The 27,207-nt window shown below is 47.3% G+C and overlaps 3 protein-coding genes across 10 annotated transcripts in view; 2 read left to right on the forward strand and 1 right to left on the reverse strand.

Annotated features, from left to right (window-relative positions):
• The first annotated feature begins 1,342 nt into the window (after window positions 1–1,342).
• On the forward strand, window positions 1,343–17,119 carry ZNF584 (zinc finger protein 584). Of its 4 annotated transcripts, XR_015720818.1 has the most exons (5): window positions 1,343–2,044; window positions 2,934–3,060; window positions 10,392–10,514; window positions 11,138–12,691; window positions 16,469–17,119. XR_015720818.1 is itself a non-coding variant. In XM_045773190.2 (4 exons), exons 1-4 carry the CDS (start codon window positions 2,006–2,008, stop codon window positions 12,142–12,144), a joined length of 1,296 nt encoding a protein of 431 aa, XP_045629146.1. In that variant the 5' UTR covers window positions 1,343–2,005; the 3' UTR covers window positions 12,145–17,119. The 4 variants fall into 4 exon arrangements, 3 of the variants coding, with proteins under 3 accessions (XP_045629146.1, XP_087709451.1, XP_045629153.1); XM_045773190.2 differs by having other exon boundaries at window positions 11,138–17,119; XM_087853325.1 differs by having other exon boundaries at window positions 1,345–2,055; window positions 11,138–17,119.
• LOC123776614 (uncharacterized) lies at window positions 16,981–22,749 on the reverse strand. Of its 3 annotated transcripts, XM_045772717.2 has the most exons (4): window positions 22,508–22,749; window positions 22,265–22,305; window positions 19,726–19,894; window positions 16,981–18,911 (listed from the first exon to the last, which is right to left on the reverse strand). In XM_045772717.2, the coding sequence occupies exons 2-4, from the start codon at window positions 22,277–22,279 to the stop codon at window positions 16,981–16,983; spliced, it is 2,115 nt and encodes a 704-aa protein (XP_045628673.1). In that variant the 5' UTR covers window positions 22,280–22,305; window positions 22,508–22,749. The 3 variants fall into 3 exon arrangements, with proteins under 3 accessions (XP_045628673.1, XP_087709392.1, XP_045628664.2); XM_087853266.1 differs by having other exon boundaries at window positions 22,265–22,749; XM_045772708.2 differs by lacking the exon at window positions 22,265–22,305 and having other exon boundaries at window positions 22,508–22,679.
• A 156-nt stretch (window positions 22,750–22,905) lies between these two features.
• Window positions 22,906–27,207, forward strand: part of LOC123776728 (uncharacterized) — a 45,940-nt gene continuing 41,638 nt past the window's right edge. For 2 of the 3 annotated variants that reach the window (XM_087853292.1, XM_045772946.2), the window contains exon 1: window positions 22,906–23,657. The gene's annotated coding sequence lies outside the window, so the exon portion shown is untranslated. The remainder of the gene's footprint in view (window positions 23,658–27,207) is intronic. The other variant, XM_087853293.1, reaches the window with a different exon arrangement.

Consider the following 27,207-nt stretch of genomic DNA (forward strand, 5'->3'; position numbering starts at 1 on the left):
GTACAATGCCTCCCCTCTCTATGTCCATTTCCTTATGTATAAAATAGGGAAATTATAATTTCAGGCTGTGGTGAGTGGGAATATCACATTGGGCTGCCGGCAGTGAAAGCTCAGAATCACCACTCAGGCCCTGTATGGCTGTGTGGACACTCCTACCTTCAGTCACACTCCACAGCCCTTCAGGGAGGGTCAGAGGGAGAAGCCGACTCTCCTGCTGAGCAGGGAACCCAACACAGGCTCTCTTCCAGGACCCTGGGATCATGACTTGAGCAGAAGGCAGACTGAACCCCTTGGTAGAATGTGTGGGGGTTGCTCACAGCAGCCTGGGAGAGGAGGTAGCATGGCCTGGGCCAGAGCTCCAGGACCAACAGCAGTTTTCAAGGGGAACATGGCATAAGCCGAGAAAACAAGTTTTCTAGTTGTGGGCGTGAGGAAGCCAGTGGCCTGACCCAGAGAAGCCAGCAGTGCAAAGTTCTCAAGCATCACCCTGGGGTAGGCTTCTCTGGGACTCGTCTAAGTGCTCTGTTCTTCCTAGGAGCTCAGTACCACATCCTCCAGGAGGCATGCGTCTGAATTCAGTGCAAGACATCCAGGAGCTGGGTTCTTCTCCTGCCAGCCTCCTATCTGGATGTGCCCAGGACCCTTCTCCCCGACATCAACAACACGCTCACCCTCCTCCACAAGGCCGCCTACTAGAGTCGGCACCATGGCTTGACACGGGGCAGGCTACCAGCCTACTGTCCTGTGACCATGTGCCACACCCATCCCCAGAACCCCAGACCTGCCTGAGTCCAGTGGCCCAGGCACCGAAGACTCAACACTTCTAAAATCCAACTGCTGATTTTTCCCAACACCGCCCCCCTCCTGCCAATGTCCCCTGGCCGCTGGTCCCCAGCTGCTCATTGAACTCGGAGAATCTCCCCCCCCCCTTTTTTAAAAAAGATTTTATTTATTTATTTATTTTGACAGAGAGATAGAGCCAGAGAGTATAAGCGGGGGGCGGGGGCGCGATGGCAGAGGGAGAGGGAGAAGCAGGCTCCCCGCTGAGCAGGGAGCCCGCGGGGCTCTATCCCACGACCTCGGGATCACGGCTCGAGCGGAAGGCAGACGCTGCACCGACCGAGCCCCCCAGGAGCCCCTGGAGAGTCTTTTCTGAGCTCTGTCTCCTGCTCTGTGAGGCGGACATGGCGTCAAGCGCGATGGCTCCCCGGCGGTCGCGGGCACGACGGGCTTTGACCGAGGGGAGGCCCGAAGGTGTCACCTCTCTACGGCCTGGGACGCCAGGGCTCGGGACACTTGGTGCGCTCCCGGCGCGAACACAGCGTACGGCTCGCTCACCCCTTCCCTACTCCGGTTTCCTCCGCCCAGAAGAGCCTCTCAGACTCCGCCCTCCACGCAGCCTCGCTGGCCGTCCCCCGGGTGTCGCTCTGAGGGAAGAGTCCCGCGCCGGAAGTCCCTCCTCCACCCGCGCGGCTCTTCAAACGTTCCTGTCCTGGGCCGTCACTGGCTACAGCGGCACGAGCGCCCAGCAGGGCCCTCCCCGTCGCCTTGGCAACGAGCAAGCGGCACCGCAAGGGGCGCTGGGAAATGAGGTCCTAAAGGGACGCGGGGGCTAAGTCAGTGAAGCAGCTGAGGCGGCGGGATTTCCGGCGTTGCCCTCGAGGTGCTCTTTTTGCCGCTGTGGGTCGGGACGCGTACTTCGAGAGCTGCGCGGCGGGCCGACTTCTTTTAGAGGCCGCACCGCGGAGGACAGGGGCGGGGAGCCCGTCGCGCCTGTGCACGCTCCGTGACTCCCGGGAATGACCCCCTTTTCCTGAGACTCGGCGTTGCCCACTGCGGAGCCGGCGCGGGAGGGTCTGAGCCTCCCACAGGCGGCTCCCTGGGTTTGGGCACATTTAGACCTAGCTTCGAAGGTTCCACGGTCGGCCGGAGGTTCCTGCGCCCAAGGAGGGGGGCAGGTACGGAGTTCAGCTGAACAGGCCGAAATTCGGCGCCGGTCGGGGCCATGCTCCGCCCACAGCTTGTGATGGCCGAGGAGGCGCTGGTGAGTGGAAGGTGCGCCGGGCTTTGACAACCCCGATCCCCACCCGGTGGGTCCGGGTTCTGAAGGAGCTCAGGAGAAGTGGGGAGGGCTGTGGCAGGTGAGGGGACAGCCTAGACAAAGGCGGAGGTGGAAGAGGGCCAGGGGTCCCCGAGGTCCGTGTGTGGTCTGGTGAGCTGAGGGTTGAAGCTAGGAACAGGTCTGGGTGGGGAGGTCTTCAGTGCAGAGCGGGGGGATGCCCTTAGCAATGAACCACGAAGGAGTGGGGTTCGACTGGGGTAGGATGGGATTGTGGTTGCTCTCAGTGGTGTCACTCTGAAGACACCATGTGCAGAATGAGCATGTGGGGGAGTCCAGGTGAGTTGCCAATGGGGTGAACCGGTGAGATTGTGCTGGGGGTGTGGAGCTGTAACATGCTGTGGTACAAAGGCTTATGTGCATGTCAGGCAGGAGGGCAAACTGGAAGGGCTGGGACCAGGTACTGAGTGGGACCCAAGAGACAAGGGTGAGCATAGGTTTGGTTGCCTCTGGGAGGTGATCTCTGGGCATAGAGGGAATTGGCTGACAGGAGGTAGGGTGGGCCCTGTGTGTCTGGCTGGTACACAGATGGCATCTCTCTGGTCACCAGCCTGTTGTTGCTGTGGGCAGGATGCAGAGTCCAAGAGTAAACTGGCAATCCTCTGAGGTATGGGTCGTAGGAGGAGGGAGGTAGAGGGTATGCCTGGGGTGGAAATGGGGGTTTGGGGCTCAAAGGGAAAGATGATGTCAGTGAGACGTATGGCAGGACCCTGAGACACTGATCAAGGGCCTGGATGTGTTCCCCTGTCCATGTTTTGGTTGGCTTTTCTGCCCACTATTGACCCCTAAGCCTCAGTTGAATCAATCATTACAGGGCTTGGTGACCTTTGAGGATGTGGCTGTGTATTTCTCCCGGGAGGAGTGGGGGCTCCTTAATCTGACCCAGAGGAGCCTGTACCGGGATGTGATGCTAGAGAACTTTGCACTTATTGGCTCGCTGGGTAAGTCTCGCACTCTTCCCTGGCAGGCTGACCACCTCTCCCTTTTCCCCTTAGGAAGGTGTGTTCATCCCAAAGCCCCACCACAGAGGCTGCTTCCTTCCCAGGTTCCCTGTGGTTGGTGCTGTGAGTACTGGCATTGGGCTGTGTGTTCTTCCTCTGCCTCCTTCTTAGCAGCCTTGTTAGCAGCCTCAACAGCAGGAGGTGGGTGCAGGTATTTACAGTTTGCCTGACGAATTCCACTCAGCTGCCTCTCTCAGTGACTCTGCTGAAGTCATGGCCCCTCTGTGCTCTGGGTGTCACCTTCCTTCAAAGGAGATTTTATAGGGCTCTCCCTGGGCCAAACTTGAGCCATGAATTCGAATCAGTAGATCAATTTGGGGAGGATTGCCATCTTAGTATCTTTCAATTCATGAACATGAGATATCTTTCCATTTATTTAGTCTTATTTAACTTCTTTCAGCAGTGGTTTGTAGTTTTCAATGTACAAGTGTAAATTTATTCCTAGGGATTTTATTCCTTCTGATGCAATTTTAAGTGGAATTGTTTTCTTAATTTCATTTTAGATTGTTCAGTGCTAGTATAAAGAAATACAAATTTTTGTATACTGATTTTGTGTCCTGTAGTCTTGCTAAACTCATTTATTAGTTCTAATAGTTTTTAAGTCATATTTCATTTTTTAAAAATTATTATTAACATGTAATGTATTATTTGTTTCAGGGGAACAGGCCTGTGATTCATCAGTCCTACACAATACACAGCGCTCACCACAACACATACCCTCCCCAATGTCCATCACACAGCCACCCCATCCCTCCCACCCCCCCTCCACTCCAGCAACCCTCAGTTTGTTTCCTGAGATTAAGAGTCTTATGGTTTGTCTCCCTCTGTGGTTTCTTCTTGTTTCATTTTTTCCTCTCTTCTCCTATGATCCTCTGCCTTATTTCTCAAATTCCACATATCAGTGAGATCGTATGATAATTGTCTTTCTTTGATTCACTTATTTCGTTTAGCATAATACCCTCTAGTTCCATCCACGTTGTTGCAAGTGGTAAGATTTCATTTTCTTTGATGGCTGCATAATATTCCATTGTATATATACACCACATCTTCTTTATCCATTCATCTGTCAATGGACATCTGGGTTCTTTCCATAGTTTGGCTATTGTGGACATTGCTGCTATAAACATTGGGGTGCAGGTGCCCCATTGGATCACTACATTTGTATCTTTGGGGTAAATACACAGTAGTGCAATTGCTGAGTCTTAGGGTAGTTCTATTTTCAACTTTTTGAAGAACCTCCATACTGTTTTCCAGAGTTGCATTCCCACCAACGGTGTAAGAGGGTCCCCCTTTCTCCACATCCTCTCCAACATTTGTTGTTCCCTGTCTTAATTTTAGCATTCTGACTGGTGTGAGTTCATATCTCATTGTGGTTTTGATTTGTATTTCTCTGATGCCGAGTGATGTTGAGCACTTTTTCATGTGTCAGTTGGTCATTTGTATGTCTTCTTTGCAGAAATGTCTGTTCATGTCTTCTGCCCATTTCTTGATTGGATTATTTGTTCCTGGGGTGTTGAGTTTGATAAGTTCTTTATAGATTTGGGATACTAGCCCTTTATCTGATACGTCATTTGCAAATATCTTCTCCCATTCTGTCAGTTGTCTTTCAGTTTTGTTGACTGTTTCCTTTGCTGTGCCAAAGCTTTTTATCTTGTTGAAGTCCCAGTAGTTCATTTTTGCCCTTGCTTCCCTTGTCTTTGGCAATGTGTCCAGGAAGAAGTTGCTGTGGCTGAGGTTGAAGAGGTTGCTGCCTGTGTTCTCCTGAAGGATTTTGATGGATTCCTGTCTCACATTTAGGTCTTTCATCCATTTTGTGTCTATTTTTGTGTATGGTGTAAGGAAATGGTCCAGTTTCATTTTTCTGCATGTGGCTGTCCAATTTTCCCAACACCATTTGTTGAAGAGACTGTCTTTTTTTCCATTGTATATTCTTTCCTGCTTTGTCGAAGATTAGTTGACCATAGAGTTGAGAGTCCATTTCTGAGTTCTCTGTTCTGTTCCATTGATCTATGTACCTGTTTTTGTACCAGTACCATACTGTCTTGATGATGACAGCTTTGTAATAGAGCTTGAAGTCCGGAATTGTGATGCCATCAGTTTTAGTTTTCTTTTTCAACATTCCTCTGGCTATTCTGGGTCTTTTCTGGTTCCATACAAATTTTAGGATTATTTGCTCCAGCTCTGTGAAAAAAGTTGATGGTATTTTGATAGGGATTGCATTGAATGTGTAGATTGCTCTAAGTGGCATAGATATTTTCACAATATTCTTCCAATCCATGAGCATGGGACGTTTTTCCATTTCTTTCCATTTCCATTTCTTTGTGTCTTCCTTAATTTCTTTCATGAGTATTCTATAGTTTTATGAGTACAGATCCTTTGCCTCTTTGATTAGATTTATTCCTAGGTTTTTGGTGCAATTGTAAATGGATCGACTCCTTAATTTCGCTTTCTTTTGTCTCGTTGTTGGTGTATAGAAATGCAGCTGATCTCTGTGCATTGATTTTATATCCTGCCACTTTACTGAATTCCCGTATGAGTTCTAGCAGTTTTGGGGTGGAGTCTTTTGGGTTTTCCACATAAAGTATCATAACATCTGCGGAGAGTGAGAGTTTTGACTTCTTCTTTTCCGATTCGGGTGCCTTTTATTTCTTTTTGTTGTCTGATTGCTGAGGCTAGGACTTCTAGTACTATCTTGAACAGCAGTGGTGAGTGGGAACATCCCTGCCATGTTCCTGACGTTAGGGGGAAAGCTCTGTTTTTTCCCATTGAGAATGATATTTGCTGTGGGTTTTTCATAGGTGGCTTTTATGATATTGAGGTACATACCCCCATCCTTACACTGTGAAGAGTTTTAATCAAGAAAGGATGCTGTACTTTGTCAAATGCTTTTTCTGCATCTATTGAGAGGCTTATATGGTTCTTGTGCTTTCTTTTATTAATGTAGTGTTTCACATTGATTGATTTGTGGATGTTGAACCAACCGTGCAGCCCAGGAATAAATCCCACTTCATCGTGGTGAATAATCCTTTTAATGTACCATTGGATCCTATTGGCTAGTATTTTGTTGAGAATTTTTGCATCCATGTTCATCAGGAATATTGGTCTGTAACTCTCCTTTTTGGTGGGGTCTTTTTCTGGTTTTGGGATCAAGGTAATGCTGGCTTCATAAAATGAGTTTGGAAGTTTTCCTAACGTTTCTGTTTTTTGAAATAGTTTCAGAAGAATAGGTATTAATTCTCCTTTAAATGTTTGGTAGAATTCCCCTGGGAAGCCATCTGGCCCTGTACTCTTGTTTGTTGGGAGATTTTTTTATTACTGCTTCAATTTCCTTGCTGGTTATAGGTCTGTTCACGTTTTCTATATCTTCCTGTTTCAGTTTTGGTAGTTTATACGCCTCTAGGACTGCATCCATTTCTTCCAGATTGTCTAATTTGTTGGCATATAGTTGCTCATAATATGTTCTTATAATTGTATTTCTTCAGTGTTGGTTGTGATCTCTCCTCTTTCATTCAGGATTTTATTTATTTGGGTCCGTTCTATTTTCTTTTTGATAAGTCTGGCCAGGGATTTATCAATCTTATTCTTTCAAAGAACCAGATCCTAGTTTTTTTTATCTGTTCTGTTTTTTTCGTTTTGATTTCATTGATTTCTGCTCTGATCTGTATTATTTCTCTTCTCCTGCTGGGTTTAGGCTTTATTTGCTGTTATTTCTCCAGTTCCTTTAGGTGTAGGGTTAGGTTGTGTATTTGAGACCTTTGTTTCTTGAGAAAGGCTTGTATTGCTATATACTTCCCTCTTAGGACCACCTTTGCTGCATCCTAAAGATTTTGAACAGTTTGTGTTTTCATTTTCATTTGTTTCTGTGAATTTTTTAAATTCTTCTGTAATTTCCTGGTTGACCCATTCATTCTTTAGTAGGATGCTTTTTAGCTTCCATGTATTTGAGTTCTTTCCAACTTTCCTCTTGTGATTGAGTTCGAGTTTCAAAGCATTGTGGTCTGAAAATATGCAGGGAATGATCCCAGTCTTTTGGTATCGGTTGAGACCTGATTTGTGACCCAGGTTGTGATCTATTCTGGAGAATGTTCCATGTGCACTAGAGAAGAATGTGTATTCTGTAGCTTTGGGATGGGTAGTTCTTTTTTTTTTTTTTTTTTAAGATTTTTTTATTTATTCGACAGAGAGACAGCCAGCCAGAGAGGGAACACAAGCAGGGGGAGTGGGAGAGGAAGAAGCAGGCTCATAGCGGAAGAGTCTGATGTGGGGCTCAATCCCAGAATGCCGGGATCACGCCCTGAGCCGAAGGCAGACGCTTAACTGCTGTGCCACCCAGGCGCCCCGGGATGGGTAGTTCTAATAGTTTTGTTTTATTTGTGGACTCCTTGGTATTTTTCATACATATGACATCATGTCATCTGCAGATACAGATACTTTTACTTCTTCCTTTGCTTAACTGACCTGGCTTGAACCTCCAGTACTTACTGAATAGAATTGGTGAGAGTAGACATCCTTGTCTTCTTCCCAATCTTATGAGAAAAGCATTTAGTCTTTCACAAATAAGTATGATGTTAGCTGTAGGTTTTTTGCAGCTGCCCTTTACAGGTGAGGAAGTTCCCTTCTTTTCTTAGTTTGTTGAGTGCATTAATCATGAAAGATCATTAGATTTTGTCTAGTGCTTTCTCATATCTATTGAAATGGTCATGTGATTTTTTTTCATCCTCTATTCTATTAACACAGCATATTACAGTAATTGGTTTTCATATGTTCAACCTTGCATTACTAGGACAAATTCCACTCTGTCATAGCTTATAACCCTTTATGTATTTCTGGATTTGGTTTACTGGTATTTTGTTGAGTTTTGTATCTATATTCATAAGACTTATTAATGTATAGTTTTCTCATAATGTCTTTGTTTGGATTGAGCATGCGGGTAATTTTGGCCTCAATGGATTAATTGGGAAAAGTTCCCTTTTCTTCTTTTTTCTGGAAGAGCATGTGAAGTATTTGTGCTAATTCTTATTTCAGTGTTAATATTTATCAGTGAAGCCCTCTGGGCCTAACCTTTTTTTTTTTCCCCCACCCCTGTGGGGAAGTTTGTTTTGTTTGTTTGTTTTTAAGTATAATTAGACTTTCTATTTCTTCTTGAGTCAGTTTTGGTAGTTTGTGTCTTTTTTAGGAATTTGTCCATTTTATCACAGGTACCTAATTTGTGGGGGTATAATACAGTTATTAGTAGTATCTCCTTACAGTCCTTTCTGTTTTGTAATGTTGATAGTGATGTCTCCTTTTTCATTCCCGTTTTTAATAAATTGATTCTTCGATTTTTTCTTGTCAGTCTAGGTAGCAGTTTTTCAATATTTTTGAACTTTTCAAAGATCCTAATTTTGGTTTTATTGATTCTGTTTTTCTAATCTTTATTTCATTAATCTCTGCTCATTATTTCCTTCCTTTTGCTAGCTTTGCGATTAGTTGCTTTTCTTTTTCCTGTTTCTTGAGGACTAGGCTGTTGGTTTGAGATCTTTTTAAATATGGGAGCTGTGACATAATAAATATATATTTTGTCTTTGTCCCTAATTCCTAGCACAGCTCCTAAAACACTTGAAATCCCTGAAGTGATAAGATTGTCTTTTGTGTGCTAATGGAATGACTGGTGGCTGGGAGCTCCTAGATAGCTTCAGGATAGGAGCTGGCATGATAGGGAAGTTGGATTTTGAGCTTCCCCCACCCGCATCCTTCCAGTCCCCAACTTTGGCCTCTGGGGAGAGTAGAGGGGCTGGAGACTGAACCAATCACAATTGGCCAATGATTTAACTAATTATACATCATAATGAAATCTCCATAGAAACTCCTAAATGATAGGGTTCAGAGAGCTTCAGGTTGCTGGGAAAGTGGTGCCACTGGAGGGCACGGATGCCCCTTATCCTCTGCTTCCTCACCCCCCCCCCACTCATCTCCACTCGTGGCATACTTTGCCCTTTGCATCTCTTCTGTTGGGCTGTTCCTGAGTTGTATACTTTATAATAATCTAGTAATTCTAAGTAAACTCTTTTCCTGAATTCTGTGAGCCATTATAGCAAATTATTGAACTTGAGAAGGGATCAATAATTGTGGGAATCCCTGATTTATAGCCAGTCGGTCAGAAGAATGGGAGTCTGGAACTTCCAACTGTTATCTGAAGTAGGGGCAGTCTTGTGGGACTGAGCCCTTAACCTGCGGGATCTGATGCCGATTCTAGGTGGTTAGTATCAGAATTTAATTGAATTCCTTGGATACCACGTTGGTGTCTGAGAGTTGGAGAAGTGGTGTGGAAAACCCGCCCTACACCTTACCCACATTTGGTGTCAGAAGTGTTATGAGTAGGGGCACTGGCATGGCTCAGTCAGTTAAGCATTTGCCTTTGGCTCAGGTCATGATCCCTGGGGTCCTGGGATCCAGCCTCACGTCAGGCTCCCTGCTCAGCGTGGAGTCTGCCTCTCCCTCTGCCCCACTTCTGCTGTCTCAAATAAACAAAATCTTAAAAAAAAAAAAAACAAGAAAAAGCACGTCATGAGTAAAACAGGATGGAGATGTTTATGGCTCTGATTTTCCCTCTAAGAACTGCTATGTCCCGTTACTTTTGGTGTTTGTTTTCATTTTCATTCATCTCAAAGTGCTTTGTAGTTTTCTTTGTGGTTATTTAGGAGTGTTTTATTTAAATTCCATACATTTGTGAATTTCCCAAATTTCTTTCTGTTGTTGATTTCTATTTTAATTCCTTTGTGGTCAGAGAACATACTTTGTGTGATTTCAGTCCTCTGAAATCTATCGAGACCTGTTTTATGACCTAGCAAGTGGTCTGTTCTGGAGATTGTTAATGTGCATGTGAGAACGTGAGAGTACGTATCCTGCTGTTGTTCTGTGGCAGGCTCTATAGATGTCCGTTAAGTCTAGTTGATTTCTAGTGTTATTCAAGTGCTATATGCTTGTTTGTTTTCTTCCTAGTGGTTCTGTCCATTATTGAAAGTTAGAAGGTGAAGTCTCCAACGATTATTGTTTGTCTGTTTTTTTACTTCAGTTATGTCAGTTTACCTTCATGTAAGGTTCATTCAAAATAAATTGTGGTAAAACACAACATGGGGTCTACTTGCTTAACAAATTTTTAAATGTGCAGACAAGGTTTGTTTTCTTATAGTCCATTTCCTTCATGGTTGGCATGATGACATGAGCTTCCTATGGGGGGGATAGGCAAGCCTTGGCTTGGGCTGGCCTCTTACTACCTTTCTCTCTCCTAGGATTTGCACCTTCAAGGTCCCATGTGGTTGCCCAGCTGGACAGTGAAGAAGAGCTCTGGGTGCCCAGTATGGTGGACTTGACTATGGGCAGCAGAGCTGAGGCCAGGAGGGGTCCTGGTCCTGGTGAGTAGGGCTGGGCAATGCCTTGGTTTCAGTGATGGGCTACACAGCATGCTGGCTATCTGTGTGCACTGGCATTTTGGTGCTGAGGCCAGTGACCACACACTATTCCCACCTTTCCTCTCCCTTCTGGACACACTTGTGTGATCTTGCCATCCCTACCATGACTCTCAGGACCTAGGCGACCCACCTCCCTGGCCTCTGTGCCAGTGTAGAGCTGTCCACTGGTGACTTGAGATGTGTACAGTACATACCCTTAAATAATACTTGAACACCAGCTACTCTGTTACAGTTGCCTTTTCATTGGAGCAAACACATCCTCTTCACAGTGCTACCCGTCGCCAGCGGCTGAGGCCCTGCTTGAAACCATTGCAAGGAGTGACTTGAAGATCCCACCTCTTCTCCCTGCACTGCTCCCATCTTGTGTCCTCGTCCCTGCTGAGGTCTTTTGTATTCTGTGATTTGGCAGAGCCCTGTTCTGCTGGGCCAGCCCTTTCTCACCAAGACTTTTCCTAGCAACCTCCTGGCAATTTTGTGGACTTTTTGGTATGTCTGACATGTGTTTGTGATGAAGGTGCCTCCTCCCTCTAATCTAGCTCTCAGTAACTGGCTTTTCTCTGTTTCAGGTTGTCCATGTAGACTGGAGGATGAGGAAGCCTCTCCAGAGCAGATGAAGAGCTACAGAATCTACGTACCAGAGAGGCCCTTTCTGTGTGGGGAGTCTGGGAAGGACGTCCCTGCTGCCTTAGGCCTGCTCCAGCACCAGGCCACACACAGCAAGGAGCAGCTACACAAGAACAGCAAGCATGGGGAGGCCTTCCAGCCCAGCTCCAGTTGCCAGCAGCAGCAGGAACTCCATGCCACACAGAAGGCCTTCAAGTGCAGTGACTGTGGGAAAGCCTTCCTGAAGGCTTTTGCACTCCTCGACCATCTGATAACTCACCCCAAAGAGAGACCCTTTAGATGCCTGAAAGGTGGAAATGCCCCCAAGGAGAAATCCACCCATGTTAATTACCAGAAAATTCACTCTGGAGAAACATGCCATGTGTGTAATGAGTGTGGAAAGGTCTTCAGTTATCCATCTAAACTGAGGAAGCACCAGAAGGTTCACACGGGCATCAAACCTTTCAAGTGTGATGAGTGTGGCAAAACCTTCAACCGCAAAGATGCACTTGTTCTGCACCAGAGAATTCACACTGGAGAAAGGCCTTATGAGTGCAGCGAATGTGGGAAAGCCTTCAGTGTTCTGTCTACTCTCATTCGGCACCGGAAAGTACACATTGGAGAAAGGCCCTATGAGTGCAGGGAATGTGGGAAGTTCTTTAAATACAACCATAGCTTCATTCTTCACCAGAGAGTTCACACTGGAGAAAGGCCTTATGAGTGCAAGCAATGTGGGAAAACTTATGTGACCCGCTCTGGCCTGTATCAGCACTGGAAAGTTCACACTGGAGAACGGCCCTATGAGTGCAGCCTGTGTGGGAAGACCTTCACCACCAGGTCCTACCGCAATCGGCACCAGCAGTTCCACACTGAAGAGAGATCCTATGAATGTACAGAATGTGGGAAAGCCTTCAAACATAGTTCTACCCTCCTTCAGCACAAGAAAGTCCACACTGGGGAAAGGCTGTAAGAAGACAGGGGATGTTGGAAATCATGTAGCCACGGCTTGTTCAACAGGAAAGGCGTCACTCCAGAAAGCAGATTGAGGAGAGTAGCCATTTGAAAGCTAGACCTGGCATACCCCAACATGTGCCCTGTGTTGGCAGGTGTGTAGGAAGCATCAGGAGCTAGGTTGCACTCTGACCTGCCTTGGCTGTTGGCAGTCAAAGTCACTGCTGGTTTCTGTGATGGAAGCCATCCCACCTCCACCACCTGGCAGGTGCCCAAGGTGTACATGAGTCATCTCAACGTGCTCTGGAATGGCAGACGTCCTTAGTCCCCACTCCGTATAGGAAAGAATCATGAGTGGTGGAGCCAAGAATGCGCCTCCCCCCCCCCCCAACTGGTTTGGCTATGTCTGTGACCAGGCTCTGGTCAAGAGTAGCTGAGCTGCGTCTACTGGGGGCTTCCAGAGAAGGTTAATCATTTCCATGGACACGGATGACACGACACATGGTACCTGTCATGGATGTATCCACCCCTGGAACTGACTGTCTCACACTTCCCTGGAATGTATGGTAATAAAAGATTTATTGTTTAAGCCACCTTTAATATTGGGGGTTCTGATCACTGGTGTGCAGGGATTGAGAACAAATCTGGGCTCATGAAGAGACAGACTGGCTTCTGTGGTGAGGGGTCCCTGACTTTTGTTGCCTTACTGGGGATAGCAGGATGTTCACCTCATGGTCATTAACCCCTGTCCTAAGATGAAGACCCTGCAGTCCTGGGATGTGGCCAGTGCTCCTGGTGTCTGTGCACACCATGGCCTTCATTGTTTTTGCTGCCAAGGGAGAGAAGTGGTTGAATGAACATATGCATCCATATTCTCTGTTTTGTGGGGTCTTTTGATTTTAAGAATTTTGGAAACTAATTTCCCAAAAGGTCAATTTATAGCAGTTCAGCAAAACTTATGTGCTGTTTGTAGATGTGTCCCTGGTCCAAAAATTATGCTTCCTGTCAAGAAGAGAATGTTAACTTGGAGGCATGTTTAGAGAGAGAACTGTGACCCTAGACTTGCTTTGAGCCACAGTGCTCAGCCAGTAGCATGTGTTGGGGCTGGAAACCACTGCTGCCTTCTCTGACTCGGGTGATTCTTCTCCCCGATCCCCCAACCCCCCAATGGAGGGAGAGGTGATGACCACACAGAGTAGAAACCCGGTCAGGCTTAAAAAGTCAGGGAACTTGGGGTGCCTGGGTGGCTCATTTGGTTAAGTGTCTGACTATGTATATTTGCTTATTTAGACATTTCATATAAAAGGAATCACACAGTATATGTTTTTCCGTGAATGGCTTTCTCTTAGCATAATATATTCGAGGTTCATCTGTGTTGTAGCACATATCAGGACTTCATTCGCTTTTATGGCCAAATAATATTCTAATGTGTAGATATACCACAGTTTATTTCCAAATGTGTTTTCCAAAATGGCAGCACTGTTTTATATTTCCACAGCAGTGTATGAGTATTCCAATTTTTCTACTTCCTTATCAAAACTTATTATTGTCTGTTTTCCCATAGATACCTTAGTGGGTGTGAAGTGAAGTCACTGTAGTTTTGATTTGTGTTTCTTTAATGACTAACGATGTTGAGCAACTTTCATGTGCTTATTGGCCGTGTGTGTGTGTGTGTGTGTGTGTGTGTGTGTGTGTGTAGCAGAGGCCTGGCATCAGGCCAAAGTTTCAAGCATCAACGAGAAGAGAGAAACTGATACCAACTTGGAGAGAAAATGCAGCAGAATTGGAGGAGTGGCAAGTGGGGAAAGTTTGAGTAGACAGTGTCCCTCATGGGGGAGGTCACAGGCAAAGGTCCAAGTGCAGGGAAGCACTGTTGGGTGGAGCTCAGAGAACTCTCATTAGCGAGGGCAGAATGCGCAGTGTCAGTATACAGACTGCATCAAAAACCTGCAGGCACTTGCCTGCTGGACTGAGTGAGCTGAAAGTGTTGGAACTACTGAGCCCCACAAAGGCTAGTATCCAGGACAGCTCAAAGGTCAGAGTCGTGAGACCTTTGCCTGGAGTGTTCTGGCATCACTGGCAAACATCTTCCTTCCCCAACAGACTGGTTGCTGTGTACTGAGCCCCAGTGGGAGACCAGGCCTGTTCAAGGAAAGCACAGAAGGTTCTTCACCCATGAGCTGGGGGCCATTTAATGAGATCTAACCCGTCATCCACACAGTGTAGAAAGGATTGAGCTGTGATGACCAGTGTCTATCCTACCCCCATTGGCTTAGAAGGCTTGTTCCTCATGTGGCTCAGTTGGCCTTTAACTCTAATCCCACATGAGTCTTCCCTGTTGGTAAAAGACAATTATTACATCCAGGAAGGAAGGCCTGAGCAGGGTGGGGGATTCCCCCAAACATCTCATTGTGCTAGGGAATACTTGAGCAGCCCTGCCGTAATCTTTGATGACTGCAAGCCTGTCGGGTTCTGCCTCTAATGTGGCTATCACTCCTTGTCTCCTCTGGGCTTTTGGGAAAAGTCACCCTGAGAACGGAGAGCAGTAGCACTGCCTTTCCATTCACTATGCAGTGTGCATGGACACTGCACACCAAAGCCTCTCATGTCAGAAAATTCTTGGTTTTTCTTCTCCCAGGTCTCCTGGAAGGGCCCAGGGGAACATATATAGTCCACCCACAGGTTTTGGTAAAGTGCTTTTGTACTATACAAAATGTTTTAGGAAATGGCTTCTAACATAAGATCAAAAGCCACATAAAAATCTGAATATCTTGTTCTTCCCAGAAAGCCAAGAGATCTCGGAAACCCATATTAATTCCACCATGTTGTCTCCCCACCATTAAAAAGGACAGGTATCTTTGGTCACTACCAGAAATGGAGTAATGAACGCCATGGCTATGTGATTCTCTAAGAACTCTGGCTACTCACATAAACCATTCTCCAGACCATAAGCTCTATCGTCTTGATGAGGTTCCTGTGTGGTGATAGCCATGAGGCAAACAGCCCAGGGAGAATACAGGACTTCATAAAACATTCATCTGGATTTCCATTATGGGTGATATATAGGTCTGCAGGTCTTGAGAAGTTCTTCACTCTTACCTCACTTGGCCATAGTCATCTGGAAGGGTTTTTTTTTTTTCTTTATAAAGATTTTATTTATAAGTAATCTCTACATCCAACATGGGGCTCAAACAACCCCGAGATCAAGAGTTGCATGCTCTACCAGCTGAGCCAGCCAGGCGCCCCAATCTGGAACTTTTTGATGTACCTTTAGAACACCCAAGTTCCCTCTAGTTTAGCAGTCTGCTCCAAACCCAGTGTTTCTGTACTAACAATGGCTCCCAAATCACCCCTGTAGATCTCAGATTAAGTTATACTTGCCCCATCCTTTGTGGGGCTCAGTAGTTCTAACACTTACACAGCTGATGGAGAACGGTGGTGCTCCTTGGTCCCCAGTGGCAGTGCTGTAATTTACTACTCTCCCCAACTCCCTATTCACATCCATTGTTTTTCTATCCACATACAGTATCCACTGGGCCTCTACTGGCCTCCTAGGGTCATATCTCCTTATTAGGAACCAGAAGACAGCTTCTCCTCAGATGGGGAAACCAGACATCTCTCTAGGAACTAGGGACCTGCCTCCTAATCTAACACACCATTCTAATGTTGCAGACTAGCATCCTCCTTCTTCAGGAGCTCTCGGCCTTCAGGTAACTCTGAAACATATGCCACTATGTTCACTTTATGAGCCCTTCAGTTTTTCCCAGTCCTTCAGATGCACTGTAAAGTAAGCCATAATAGAACACAGAGCAACTCCCTATGTTCCTTCTATACCCCGAGGCAGATGTTGGGTGCCCTGTCTCAGCCATCCCTCACTCTACCCACTTTTTTTTCAATCTACCCCATCAAAACCCCCAAGATTAAAGGTGATGTGAGGGGTGCCTGGGTGGTTCAGTTGGTTAAGCATCTGCCTTCAGCTCAGGTCATGATCCCAGGGTCCTGGGATCTAGCCCCACATTAGGCTCTCTGCTCAGTGGAGAGCCTGCTTCTCCGTCCTCCTCTGCCTGCCACACCCCCTGCTTGTGTACTCTCTCTGTGTCAAGTAAATAAATAAAATCTAAAAATAAATAAATAAAAATAAAGGTAACTTGATGGGAGCACCTGGGTAGCTCACTTAGTTAAGCATCTGTTGATTTCAGCTCATGTCATGATCTCAGGGTTGTGATTTTGAGCCCTGGGTCTGCTTAGAATTCTCTCTCCCCCCTCTTCCCCTTCCATCCCTCTCTTAAAAAAAAAAACAAAAAACAAAAAACTTGATTACTAAGGTCTTTATTATCATGCAGAACAGAGAAGACCAAGATAAGTGGTTCCAGGGAAGGGTGATGTGTGGACTCATTGGACACATAACTGGGGTTACATGCAGACATGACAACATCCATGAGGAATGTGCATCTTTCTGAGAAGCCCGAACTGGACATCCCTTGAGGCCCCTCGACCAGCATGGGGTAAGTTCAGTTCCTAACTCTTCCAGAAGCAATGGGAATGAAGTCATTCTAGTGGGCCCAGGACATTCCTGTTTCCCTCCAGGAAAGGGGAAGGGAGGCACAGGGAGCTGTTTTCTCCCTGCATGTGTAGATGACTGCTGCAAATATTTGGATCCAGGCAGGCTGGAAAGGGGTTTATGCTCCAAAGGGAAGAGAGCTCAGCCCTGGGCTGCTCAGAAAGGGCAGAGTACCTTCTGAAGCCTTCTCCACACTAGTGGTACATGCAGGTAACTTCTTTGTTGGTATTCTGCTGCATGAAGTTTGACTTGGCTGAAGATCTTCTCAGAAGGACCATCTCCATAAGGCTCCATTCAGTTATGAATCCTTTTATGCTGAGCAAGATTGCAGAGGCGGCTGAAGATTTTCCCACAGTGGCCACACTCATAAGTCCTTTCTCTAGTATGAACTATCTGGTGTCGAACAAGTGTAGATCTTTCACTAAAGGCTTTCCCACATTGACTGCACTCATAGGGCCTTTCCTGCGTGTGAACTCTTTGGTGACGAACCAGGTGAGAGTTATTGCTGAAGGCTCTCCCACATTCACTGCATTCATAAGGCCTTTCTCCAGTGTGAACTCTCCAGTGATAAATGAGGCTGGACTTTCGGCTAAAGAATTTCCCACATTTGCTGCACTCATAAGGCCTTTCTCCAGTGTGAACTTTCTGATGTTTAATGAGAATGGAGTTCTGGCTAAAGAATTTCCCACATTCGCTGCACTCATAAGGCCTTTCTCTTGTGTGAACTCTCCAGTGCTCAATGAGAGTGGAACTGTGAGCAAAGGCTTTCCCACATTCACTGCACTCATAAGGCCTTTCCCCAGTGTGAATTCTCCAGTGCTGAATCAGGCTGGAGCTGCGGCTGAAGGCCTTTCTACATTCACTGCATTCATAAGGCCTTTGCCCAGTATGCACTTTCTGGTGCTGAATGAGGGTAGAGCTATTGCTGAAGGCTTTCCCACATTCGGTGCACTCAAAAGGCCGTTCTCCAGTATGAACTTTCTGATGTCGAAGGAGGTGGGAGCTTTGGCTGAAGTCTCTTCCACATTCACTGCACTCAAAAGGCCGGTCTCCAGTATGAACTTTCTGGTGCTGAGCAAGGTTGGAGTTATTGTTAAAAGCTCTTCCACACTCACTGCACTCATAAGGCCTTTCTCCAGTGTGAACTCTCCAGTGCTGAATGAGGGCAGAGCTGCGGCTGAAGGCTTTACCACATTGATTGCACTCATAAGGTCTCACTTGAGTGTGAACTTTCTGATGTCGAAGGAAATTGGAGCTTTGGCTGAAGGCTCTTCCACATTTGCTGCACTCAAAAGGCCTTTCTCCAGTGTGAACTTTCTCATGCCGAGTGAGGTGTGACCTGTTATTAAAGGCTTTTCCACATTCACTGCACTCATAAGGCCTTTCTCCTGTGTGAATTCTCTGGTGATGAACAAGTGTGAGTTTGTGGTTGAAGGTCTTCCCACAATCACTGCACTCATAATGTTTTACTCCGGTGTGAAATTTCTGGTGCTTCCTCAGTTTAGAAGGGTGACTGAAGGTCTTCCCACATGCTTTACACACATGACATGTTTCTCGATCATGATATTTTTGGTGATTAACAAGGGTTGATTTCTCCTCTAAGGAATTTCCAACTGTTGGGCATCTAAATGGTGTCTCTTTAGAGTGAGTTCTCAGGTGGTTGAGGAGGGTGGAGGTCTTCTGAAAGGCTTTTCCACAGTTGCTGCACTTAAAGAGTTTCTGTGTAGTATGGACTTCTGGGAGCTGCTCAAGATTAGAGCTGTGTGAAAAGGTCTCCCTGCACTCTGTGGTCCTTTGTGGCTTTCTGCTGCTGTCAATGGCTGAGTGCTGGAAGAAGTCATGGCTGTCCAAGGCATCCTTACCACCTTCCCCACAAGTGAAGGGCTTCTCTGATAGGTGGACTGTAAGATTTTCCACAAATGAGTCCTTGTCCTTGTCCCATCTGAAGGGCTTTTCTCCACTGAGCTCCTTCTGGTGCTGGTGAAGGTTTGCACTGAACCAAAATTCTCTACCACATGTTCCACATGTGTAGAGGGTCTCCTCAGGATATGTTCCTTGATGTTCATCCAGGTGCAAAATATCTTTCAAGAATGGGCCACACATATCACAGGTGTCAGCCTTCTGGGTGGAAGGATTTGCACTGGGGATCCTGACCTGTGACATCCCTTCTACAGAAGTATTCTGCTTGGAATGGTCCCCCTCATCTTCCACTCCATGCCAACAACCTGAAAGCAGAGAAGTTTCTGGCAAACTGAGGGTTCCACTTAGTGGAAAGGGTGACTTCGTTAGAAATGTGTGACTGACATATACAGGAGTGGGTCCAAGGGATGGTGACAAGCCATCCGGCCCAGAATAAGAGTGAAGAGCCTACTGTGCAGGACAGGGCCTAGACAAGCTACAGAACAAAGAAGGTCTTACTAGAGGCAAGGACAAAGAGGAGGACAAATGGCCAATAAGCACATGAAAAGTTGCTCAACATCAATAGTCATTAAAGAAACACAAATCAAAACTACAGTGAGATACCACTTCACACTCACTAAGGTATCTATGGGAAAACAGACAATAATAAGTTTCGATAAGGAAGTAGAAAACTTGGAATACTCATACACTGCTGTGGAAATATAAAACGGTGCTGCCAATTTGGAAAACACTTTGGCAATTCCATTTCTAGTCAACTACCCAAAAGAAATTAAAACATACTTATGCAAAAACTTGGACTTGAATGTTCATAGCAACATTTTTTGTAACACCCAAAAAAAGTGGAAACAAGACAAATGCCCAATCAACTGATGAATGAATAAATAAACTGTGGTATATCTACACAATAGAATATTATTTGGCCATAAAAATGAAGTCCTGATATGTGTTACAACATGGATGAACCTCAAATATATTATGCTAAGTGAAAGCCATTCACAGAAAAACATACACTGTGTGATTCCTTTTATATGAAATGTCTACATAAGCAAATATACATAGTCATAAAGTATATTAGCAGTTGCCTAAGGCTGAGGGAGAAGGGATGAGGGATGACCTTACCAAGTGAGGTCATGAGCTCAAAGTTCTCCAGCATCACATTGTGGTACAGGTGCCTCTGGCTTGCATCAAGAAGCCCCCACTCCTCCTTGGAAAAGTACACGGCCACATCTTCAAAGGTCACTGGGCTCCGCAATGACGAGAGAACTAAGCCAGGAGGCCAATGGAAGGACTGAAAAACAAACAAAATAGTTAAATGGACTCATCCAGGCCCTTCACCTATGACTCGGACTTCTGCCACATCTACCACTGGCATCTCCTCTTCTTGTGACCCCCTCAGTCCATCCTTCCCTCACTCACCTGCAGCTCCTCCTCCTCCTCGGGCCCCCACCTCAGAGGAGATAAGAGGCCCTGGCACCACTGGTGTCCCTCTCTCCTTGTAGTCCCACTGGCCACTGTATCCAGGCCAACACAATCCAGAGGAACAAAAAGGTGGACAGACAGATGCTGTCTGAGCTCTGGGCTGGCCAAGAACCCCTCCCCCCACTAAACAAGCTCTCTTGTGTTGTGTCTCTTGTCTCTCGAGATCACACCTTCCAAGCATAAAAAAATTCAGACTCTCTTTTCTCCCTTAAGCCTCTAGTACCAGGGCCCTGAGCACACTGGTTCAGATTCCCTTACTTTGTACGTGACGCTCTTTGGACTACACCATCATCATATCTACACACATACCCCACCCCCACCCCAATCCCTGTCCACACCACAGGACATCTCCCTGGTCCCTATATCCCACCATACACATAGCACACCCAACGAAGGCAACCAGGATCCAACACTGAGCCTGGCTTGCCCCACATCTCCAAAACCATGACTGCCAGAAACAGCCATCACTTCTAGTTAATGCCTCCCCTCCTAGCCCTGTGCTTCAGCCTTCAGTTCCCCAGAACCATGAGTAGATCTTAAACACCCCTACTCTCTTCCACCTCTGTCCTTGTACATGCTGTCCCCTCACCAGTCATAGCTGTTCTCACTCTTCCTAACAGAGAAATCCCAGACCTACTGCCCCCCACCCTTGGCTTGGGGACTCTTAGCTTAGACTGACCCTTTCTGCCCCTGATTATTCTCCAGCCTGACACCCACTGCCCCCCACCCCCAGGCCCCAAGGAGGATGGCCACAAAAACCTGGTGAGCTGTAGAGAGGTAAACCAGTCTCACCTCAGGCCTCACTGTCATTCTACCTCTGTTACTTTCATGCTTCATTTTTGCATCCCAGGTCTAGTCTCTGGTCAGAGGCTTGGTCACCATTCTGGTCAACCCACAGCCACACATAATGTCCACACACAAGTCTTCATCCCTTGGATGTCTCCAGGCTGGGCTTTTATATAAAGCATACTTGGTACCTCAATTTGGGAGTCTGCAGGATACCTCAAATACAATATGGCCAAAACCCAACTCTTTATCTTCCCTCTGATACCGACTCACACTAACTTCCACAACTGAAAAACCTATCTGGGTCAACCCTCATATCTCACTATCTCACAGCAGGAGATCTAGCCCACCCTAGTTAAAAAGTTCAAGAGCCAAAATTGTTTCTCCTAGTTCCACGTTTGGTCCAAAAGCACACACACCTAAACTACTGCAGTCACTCAATGGAAGACCGTGTGGTCTTCCTGCCTTCAGCCTCACCTCCACTGCCCCCTGACCAAATCTGTTCTCCACTCAGCATCCAGAGGGAGCTTATTAAGACCTAAGTCAGATCGCCTCCCTTTTCTGCTCTAAACTTTCCACACTCCCACCACACTCAGAATAGAGTCCCAACTCCTCAGCTTGCCATTCCAGGTCAATACCGGTCCCCCTGCTATGTGCACCAGACAAAATACAGACCTGCAGTTCCCTGAACACTTTCATCTTATACTCTCCAAGAAATTTGCACATGCTGGTCCCTGTGCCTGGGACACCCTTCCAGACCTTATCCCATAGGATTCCAGAAATGTGAATGTTAGGGGGAGGTCATCAAGAGGATGTGACTGCCAGTTGACCCATGCATGAGCTGAACCTGGGCAATGGGAGGCTTTTCATCACCTCCGGTCCTTGGAATGCGTATTCTTCCCCACTCCCAGAAATTCCCCCAGGGACATAGCCTTGAGATTGTGATGTGGTGCTGAAGCCATGTGGATGGTATACATGACTGAACCAAAAGGTCTCTATACTGTATAAACTTAAGATAAAGTGGGCTGATGTGGAGGTCTACTCTTCTTGTGGCTGTCCAAGGCAAGCTTGCTATGTACCTGTCCTTGCTTATTAAACCAGCCACCTACTAATCTGCAGTGACCTGCCTCTTTCTTCACTCTCTCCCTGCCCTCCACCTACGGGTTTGGTGTCAGATTATACCAGGAAAGCTCCTGAGGAGGTTGCCAACTAACAGGGAACCCCTCCATATTACCTCCGGCCTGGATTCCGGATGCTAGGAAAAGTGAATCTCTGGGCTCCAGACTCAAGTGTAGGTGAAAAGTTCAGGACACCACTATTCTCTGTACAGGGGCTCCAGGATCAGGAGGACAGGGATCCCAGCGGGTGAGGGGCTGGCGCACCCTCCACTCACCTGCCCCGGGTCCATCAGCGACGCTGCTTGGCCTGGTCAGTCTGTGGGTTGGGCGGGACCGTGCGAGGCGGCGACAGGGACAAGCAATGAGGACTCATTCAAACCCTTAAACCCCCCACTGCCCGAGGTGACCGCGGGCTGACGGTCGCACTAAAGGCCTTAGTCTTCCCCAGTACGGAATACACCCAAGGACCTGGGAGCCTGGGGGCCGTGGGACGAAGACGGAGTGTGGGGCCTCGTTACCTCCGTTCTACATCCGGCGAAACCACGGCTCAGGAAGGAGGGGCCATTAGCGGAGGGGTAAAAGTGCGTGCAGTGGTGCGGTGACGGTCCCGGCACTTCCCGTCCCGCATCTCTGGTCCCAGCGGCCACCTGCCAAGCAACCCACCAACCACGAAGTGAAGAGTGCCCTGGCGACGACGGAAGTCCCGCCCCATCCTCTGCAGCTCACGAGAAACGCCCAGACTCGGATCAAGCCGCGGCTCGAGGCCCGCAGCCCACTACGACACTAGGTCCCTGAGCCAGTCCCGGTGTGGCTGGGTCGTTGCCTAGGTGATCAGGGCTCGCGCCCGCCGCGCCGATGCTTACGCGACGCAAACTACATTACCCAGAAAGCCCCTCACCGAGCGTCCGCTCGGCGTATCCCAGTTAGCACCCAGGAAAGGGGCGTTTCCGCGCGCTGTCCGGACTCTGGCCAATGATGGGCTAGGGGACGGGCGTTTCCGGGACGGCCGCAGTCTTCTGGTCGCCACTTCCGGTATCCGGACGTTTCTTTGGCAGCTTGCCGTACTGTCTGCTTCGCCTGAGGGACCTTGCTGCCAGGCTGTGGACAGTGTCCAGGAGGCTCCCTGGGCCTGCGGACGTGATGAGTGAGCGGATTGACTAGTTACGGCTGAAGAATTGCATCCTGTCCCCCACCCGGCTGGACTCTGAGTCCCAGTGTCCTTAGTCTCCGACTGAGCTCCAGGCCTCGGTGTTCAGGACAGTGGAGCGTTCGCAGGTGCCGAGTCTTCATTCCAGAATCCAGTATGTTAAGAGGTAGAGGGTACAGGCGGAGGGATCTGCATGTGCAAAGACTCGGAGGTGGGACTGACCTGAGGACATTCAGGAAAGATCTGTCTTCCACTGCAGGGAACCAAGAGCATGAGAGGAGTCCCGCCTCTATTCCCGGGTGCTGGGAATCATAGAAATTTTTTAATAGAAGAGGAATGTCCATGATCTGATTTGGGATTTTGAAAGTATCCCAGTGAATACTCGGTAAACATACTAAGTGAACACACTGGTGGGAGAGGGATTGTGGCCAACCTGAAAACAGGGATATTCATGAGGATGCTGCTGCAGTATTCATCGGGACAGTTATGATGGTGGCCTGTCCAGAGCAGAAGCAAGAGAGGTGAGAGAAGTGATCAGATTTCAGTTATATTTTCGTGTTGGAGTTGATGGGATTTCGTGCTGTATGTGAGGAGTGAATGTAAGTGGTGGATAAAGGACCATCCCAAGGGTTTAGAAGGAATGGGGTACTACTCATTGAGATGGGAAGCTCGCAAGAGGAGGATGTTTTTGGGAAGATTAGTACTTAGGTTTTGTAGAAGTAGAGTCCGAATTGTCTGGAGACCTCGGAGCGAGGGTGACACATGTACCTGTGAACACACAGGGAGTTCTGGTTTGGCCTCATGTCCAGGCTGCAGTCCAAGGAAGGACCCGAGAATGGCATTTTGGAAGGAGAGTCTTAAGTTGTGCTTACAGATGGATGGCTCTGAGGTGAATGTGGGGTGTCCACACGAAGGACCAGTGGCTAGATGGAGGAGATGGGTGCAGAAAAAGAGAAGCACTGTCTAAAGATCAATGGATCTGGGGACAGTGCACATCCAGGAGGAGGGCCCACCCTCAGAGGGTGAACAGGCATGTCAGGGGACAAGGTTTGGGAGACATAAGGGGAGGTGGCTGGCAGGACAGCCTGGGGCTCCAGGTCCCATGCCGAGTGCTTAGATCACAGCCATCTGCTCCCTGCCCTGGTATTGCAGAGCCCATTGACCTTTAAGGAGAAGAATGCGTATCTCTCTTAGAAAAAATTGGGCTCCTTCATAAGGCATAGTGGGGCTACTACCATGGCATGGTCCTGTCCTCACCAGTTAGGCCAGTGTGTTCCCCATGGGATGTGCTGCTGGCCCTGGTGCTGGCCCATGTTTGATACCTCTTCTCTGAGACTGTTGCATAAGCAAACCCAACTCCTTTTGCCTTGCGACCTTTTTATCATGGTCATGGGTCAGAAATATCACAACCAGCCTAGGAGATCACATCCAGCTTGGTCATTACCTGGCCAAGAGACCCCATCAGGGCCTGTTGCTTTTCTGTCCCCTCTGTCAGGAAAAAAACCCTCCAGCAGGTTTTCTGCCAGCTGTCTCTTGTCAGCCCCTGTGATGGCACATGAGTACTGACATGGTCATTGATTGTGGGGACAATGAGCTTTTCTGCTGAGATCTTTCCTGGTTCTAATATTTTGTGAGGTTGAGTTCTCCAGATGCATAGGTGGTCCTCACCCACCTTGCTCTGTCATGGGTAAATCACCCTGATAGGGGGTTGACCTCTCACAAACCACTTCTCACAATCCCCCGTAAGAATGACTGTCTGCACTACCCTAAATGTGCTCACCCAAGTTGAACTTGGCAAGGAGACCCAGACGGGGCAGCTTGAATCATTTCTTGACCAGAGAAGCCCACAGAGGACCAGTCCTGGTCAGTGCAAAACTGCTGTGGGAGGGCCTGTAGCAGTGGTGTGATCCCTCATCTGGTGCCTGACCTATGCCCTCTGTTCCCCTGGTGCCAAAGTGAGTAGCTATGCCTCTTTTCTATCATTCTGACCCCTTTCTCACACTCCATTCTGCTTTCCCTTGACTCTTGTCCCCTGGCTGATCCCTCTGTGTCCTTTGCCTTACAGACTTTCTCCTTCTTCCCTCTTCTGGTCAGGTCCCCCACCAGGGGCCTCCCCTTAACATGTCCTGAGCTGATACATATATTTAAGTAGTTCTTGAAAATTTGTTCCTGAATGAGACTGCTTGTTCCCTCAAAGGAAGGTGGACACAGTATCAGTGGCTGGACCACCCTCACTGCACAGCCCCTGCCTATCACCAGGCCCTGCCAACTCGACGTTTCGCAGAACCCACAGAGAACTGACACTGAAGAGACACCCAGTAAGCGTATGGTATCTGGAGAGGTTTTCAATCACCAAAAACATTTCAGAATGGGAAAAAAAAATCCCAAGTACGTTGTGAAGGTGGGGAGGTCATCACCGTCCTCCATCCTGAGAAAGCAGAAGTACATTCATATCTTCAAATGTTGTGAGTGTAGTAACATGAGAAAGCCTCCAGCCAGAGCTCTATTCCTTTGAATGCACTAGAATGTTCTCCTTGAGAAAGCCTTTATAAAGGCAGGGAGTATGGCCCACCCTTGAGCAGAATTTTTCCTTTGCCCCTGCACTAAAGGACTCAAGTACAGAGAATGTGGGCATCTGCATCCAGAGCTCCATTCTTGTTATCACCAAAAGATTAATATCAGAGAACAGTTGTACAAAGGCAGTAACTTTTAAAATATTTAACCCGTTTCACACAATCCCCATTGGAGAAAGGCATAATGAGTATAGCTGATGTTGGAAAGCCTTCTCTCACAGATTTCATCCGGTTTTGCAGCAAGTTACTGCATTGGGAGTATAGTGAGTGGGAGAGCAAAAAGCTGCAGCTCCTGCCATGTTCTGCATAATAATAACACTGGAGAAAGTTCCTGTGTGTATAGCCAGCATGGGAGAACTGTTGGCCACAGCTCCTGCCCTGCAAACACCAACAACTTCACTAGAAAAAAGCCATTTGAGAGCGGTGAGTGTAGTAAAGTTTCAGCTGCCCTATTCTTTTTTTTTTTTAATGTTTTATTTTAAATAATCAACCTATTTTAAAAACTTCATTCAATATAAAAGAATTGATACTTGGGAAAGACCCTACACGAGTAGCCTTCAGCCACAAGTTGGACCTTGTATAGAAGAACCTCACCTGGGGAAATACTCCATGACTGCCCTGTGTGTGGGGAAGCCTATAAGGGCCGCATTGTACTTTGTGACCACTTGTCACACTGCTGGGTGCTGTGAAAAAAGCCCTTCTGTGTTTGATGGTCACCTCCTATTGCTCAGCATAAGCAGTCCCTGTTCCCTGCTTGCCTTACCCTGGAGGGATAGTGGCAGCCCAGCACCCATTGAAGTGGTATCATGGTGCTCACCCCTGACTGAGTTTGGCATGGACGTGACTCCTGCTCTAAGCAAGGGGCCTTATGGGGTAGTTTCTGGCTTCTGGGTAAGTTTCCCATCGTTTATGGACCTTGTGAAATCTGCCTTTGACATCCATGATGACTTCATTGAGTTTCTTCAGGTACTCCTAACAGTTTTTATGCATTCCTCTGGTCACCCAGTTCTGGTACCGTGACCTCAGACTTCTCTGGACCATTTGATAATGAATATATCACCAGTTAATTCGCCTTTGATATTAGAGTCTTGTTTAGCAGGAGTGCATTGAGAACATGACAGAGGTGTTCTTAGATTGGTCATCAGGGCCCCTGTAGCACCTCACAGAGGGCACAGCAGCAAGGCATGGTGCATCCGTGTCCAGATGTGACTCAGTTTGCATTTGTAACCCATGTGCCCTGGCAAAAAATTGAAGCCTGTCCGTTCGGAAGCTTCGGACCTGGAGTTCACTTAGAAAAGGCAGTGGTTGGTCTGGAAGAAGCAAGGGGTTGGTCTGTGTTTCAGGGAGTGTCTTTCCCACCTCAGCAGTGTTGAAAGGAAGCACCCTGAAGGCCAGATCCTAGTAATATATCACCCACTCATGTTTGTATCAGAAGGAAATGAGTACTGTTAATGGGTAAAGAAAACAGGAGTGTGAGGAAATAGGACATGGGGGAGCC

The sequence above is a fragment of the Ursus americanus genome, chromosome 21, assembly GCF_024610735.1.
Source record: "Ursus americanus isolate L20-20 chromosome 21, mUrsAme1.1.p, whole genome shotgun sequence".
NCBI classification, from domain to species: Eukaryota; Metazoa; Chordata; class Mammalia; order Carnivora; family Ursidae; genus Ursus; species Ursus americanus.

Excerpts from the sequence above, each read along its gene's own strand:
- ZNF584 (XM_045773190.2), top strand. The coding sequence starts at position 2,006 with ATGCTCCGCCCACAGCTTGTGATGGCCGAGGAGGCGCTG. Across the intron at positions 3,061-10,391 it reads TGCACTTATTGGCTCGCTGG|GATTTGCACCTTCAAGGTCC; the intron begins GTAAGTCTCGCA and ends TCTCTCTCCTAG. Across the intron at positions 10,515-11,137 it reads CAGGAGGGGTCCTGGTCCTG|GTTGTCCATGTAGACTGGAG; the intron begins GTGAGTAGGGCT and ends TCTCTGTTTCAG.
- LOC123776614 (XM_045772717.2), bottom strand. Across the intron at positions 18,912-19,725 it reads TGAGCTCATGACCTCACTTG|GTTGTTGGCATGGAGTGGAA; the intron begins GTAAGGTCATCC and ends CTCTGCTTTCAG.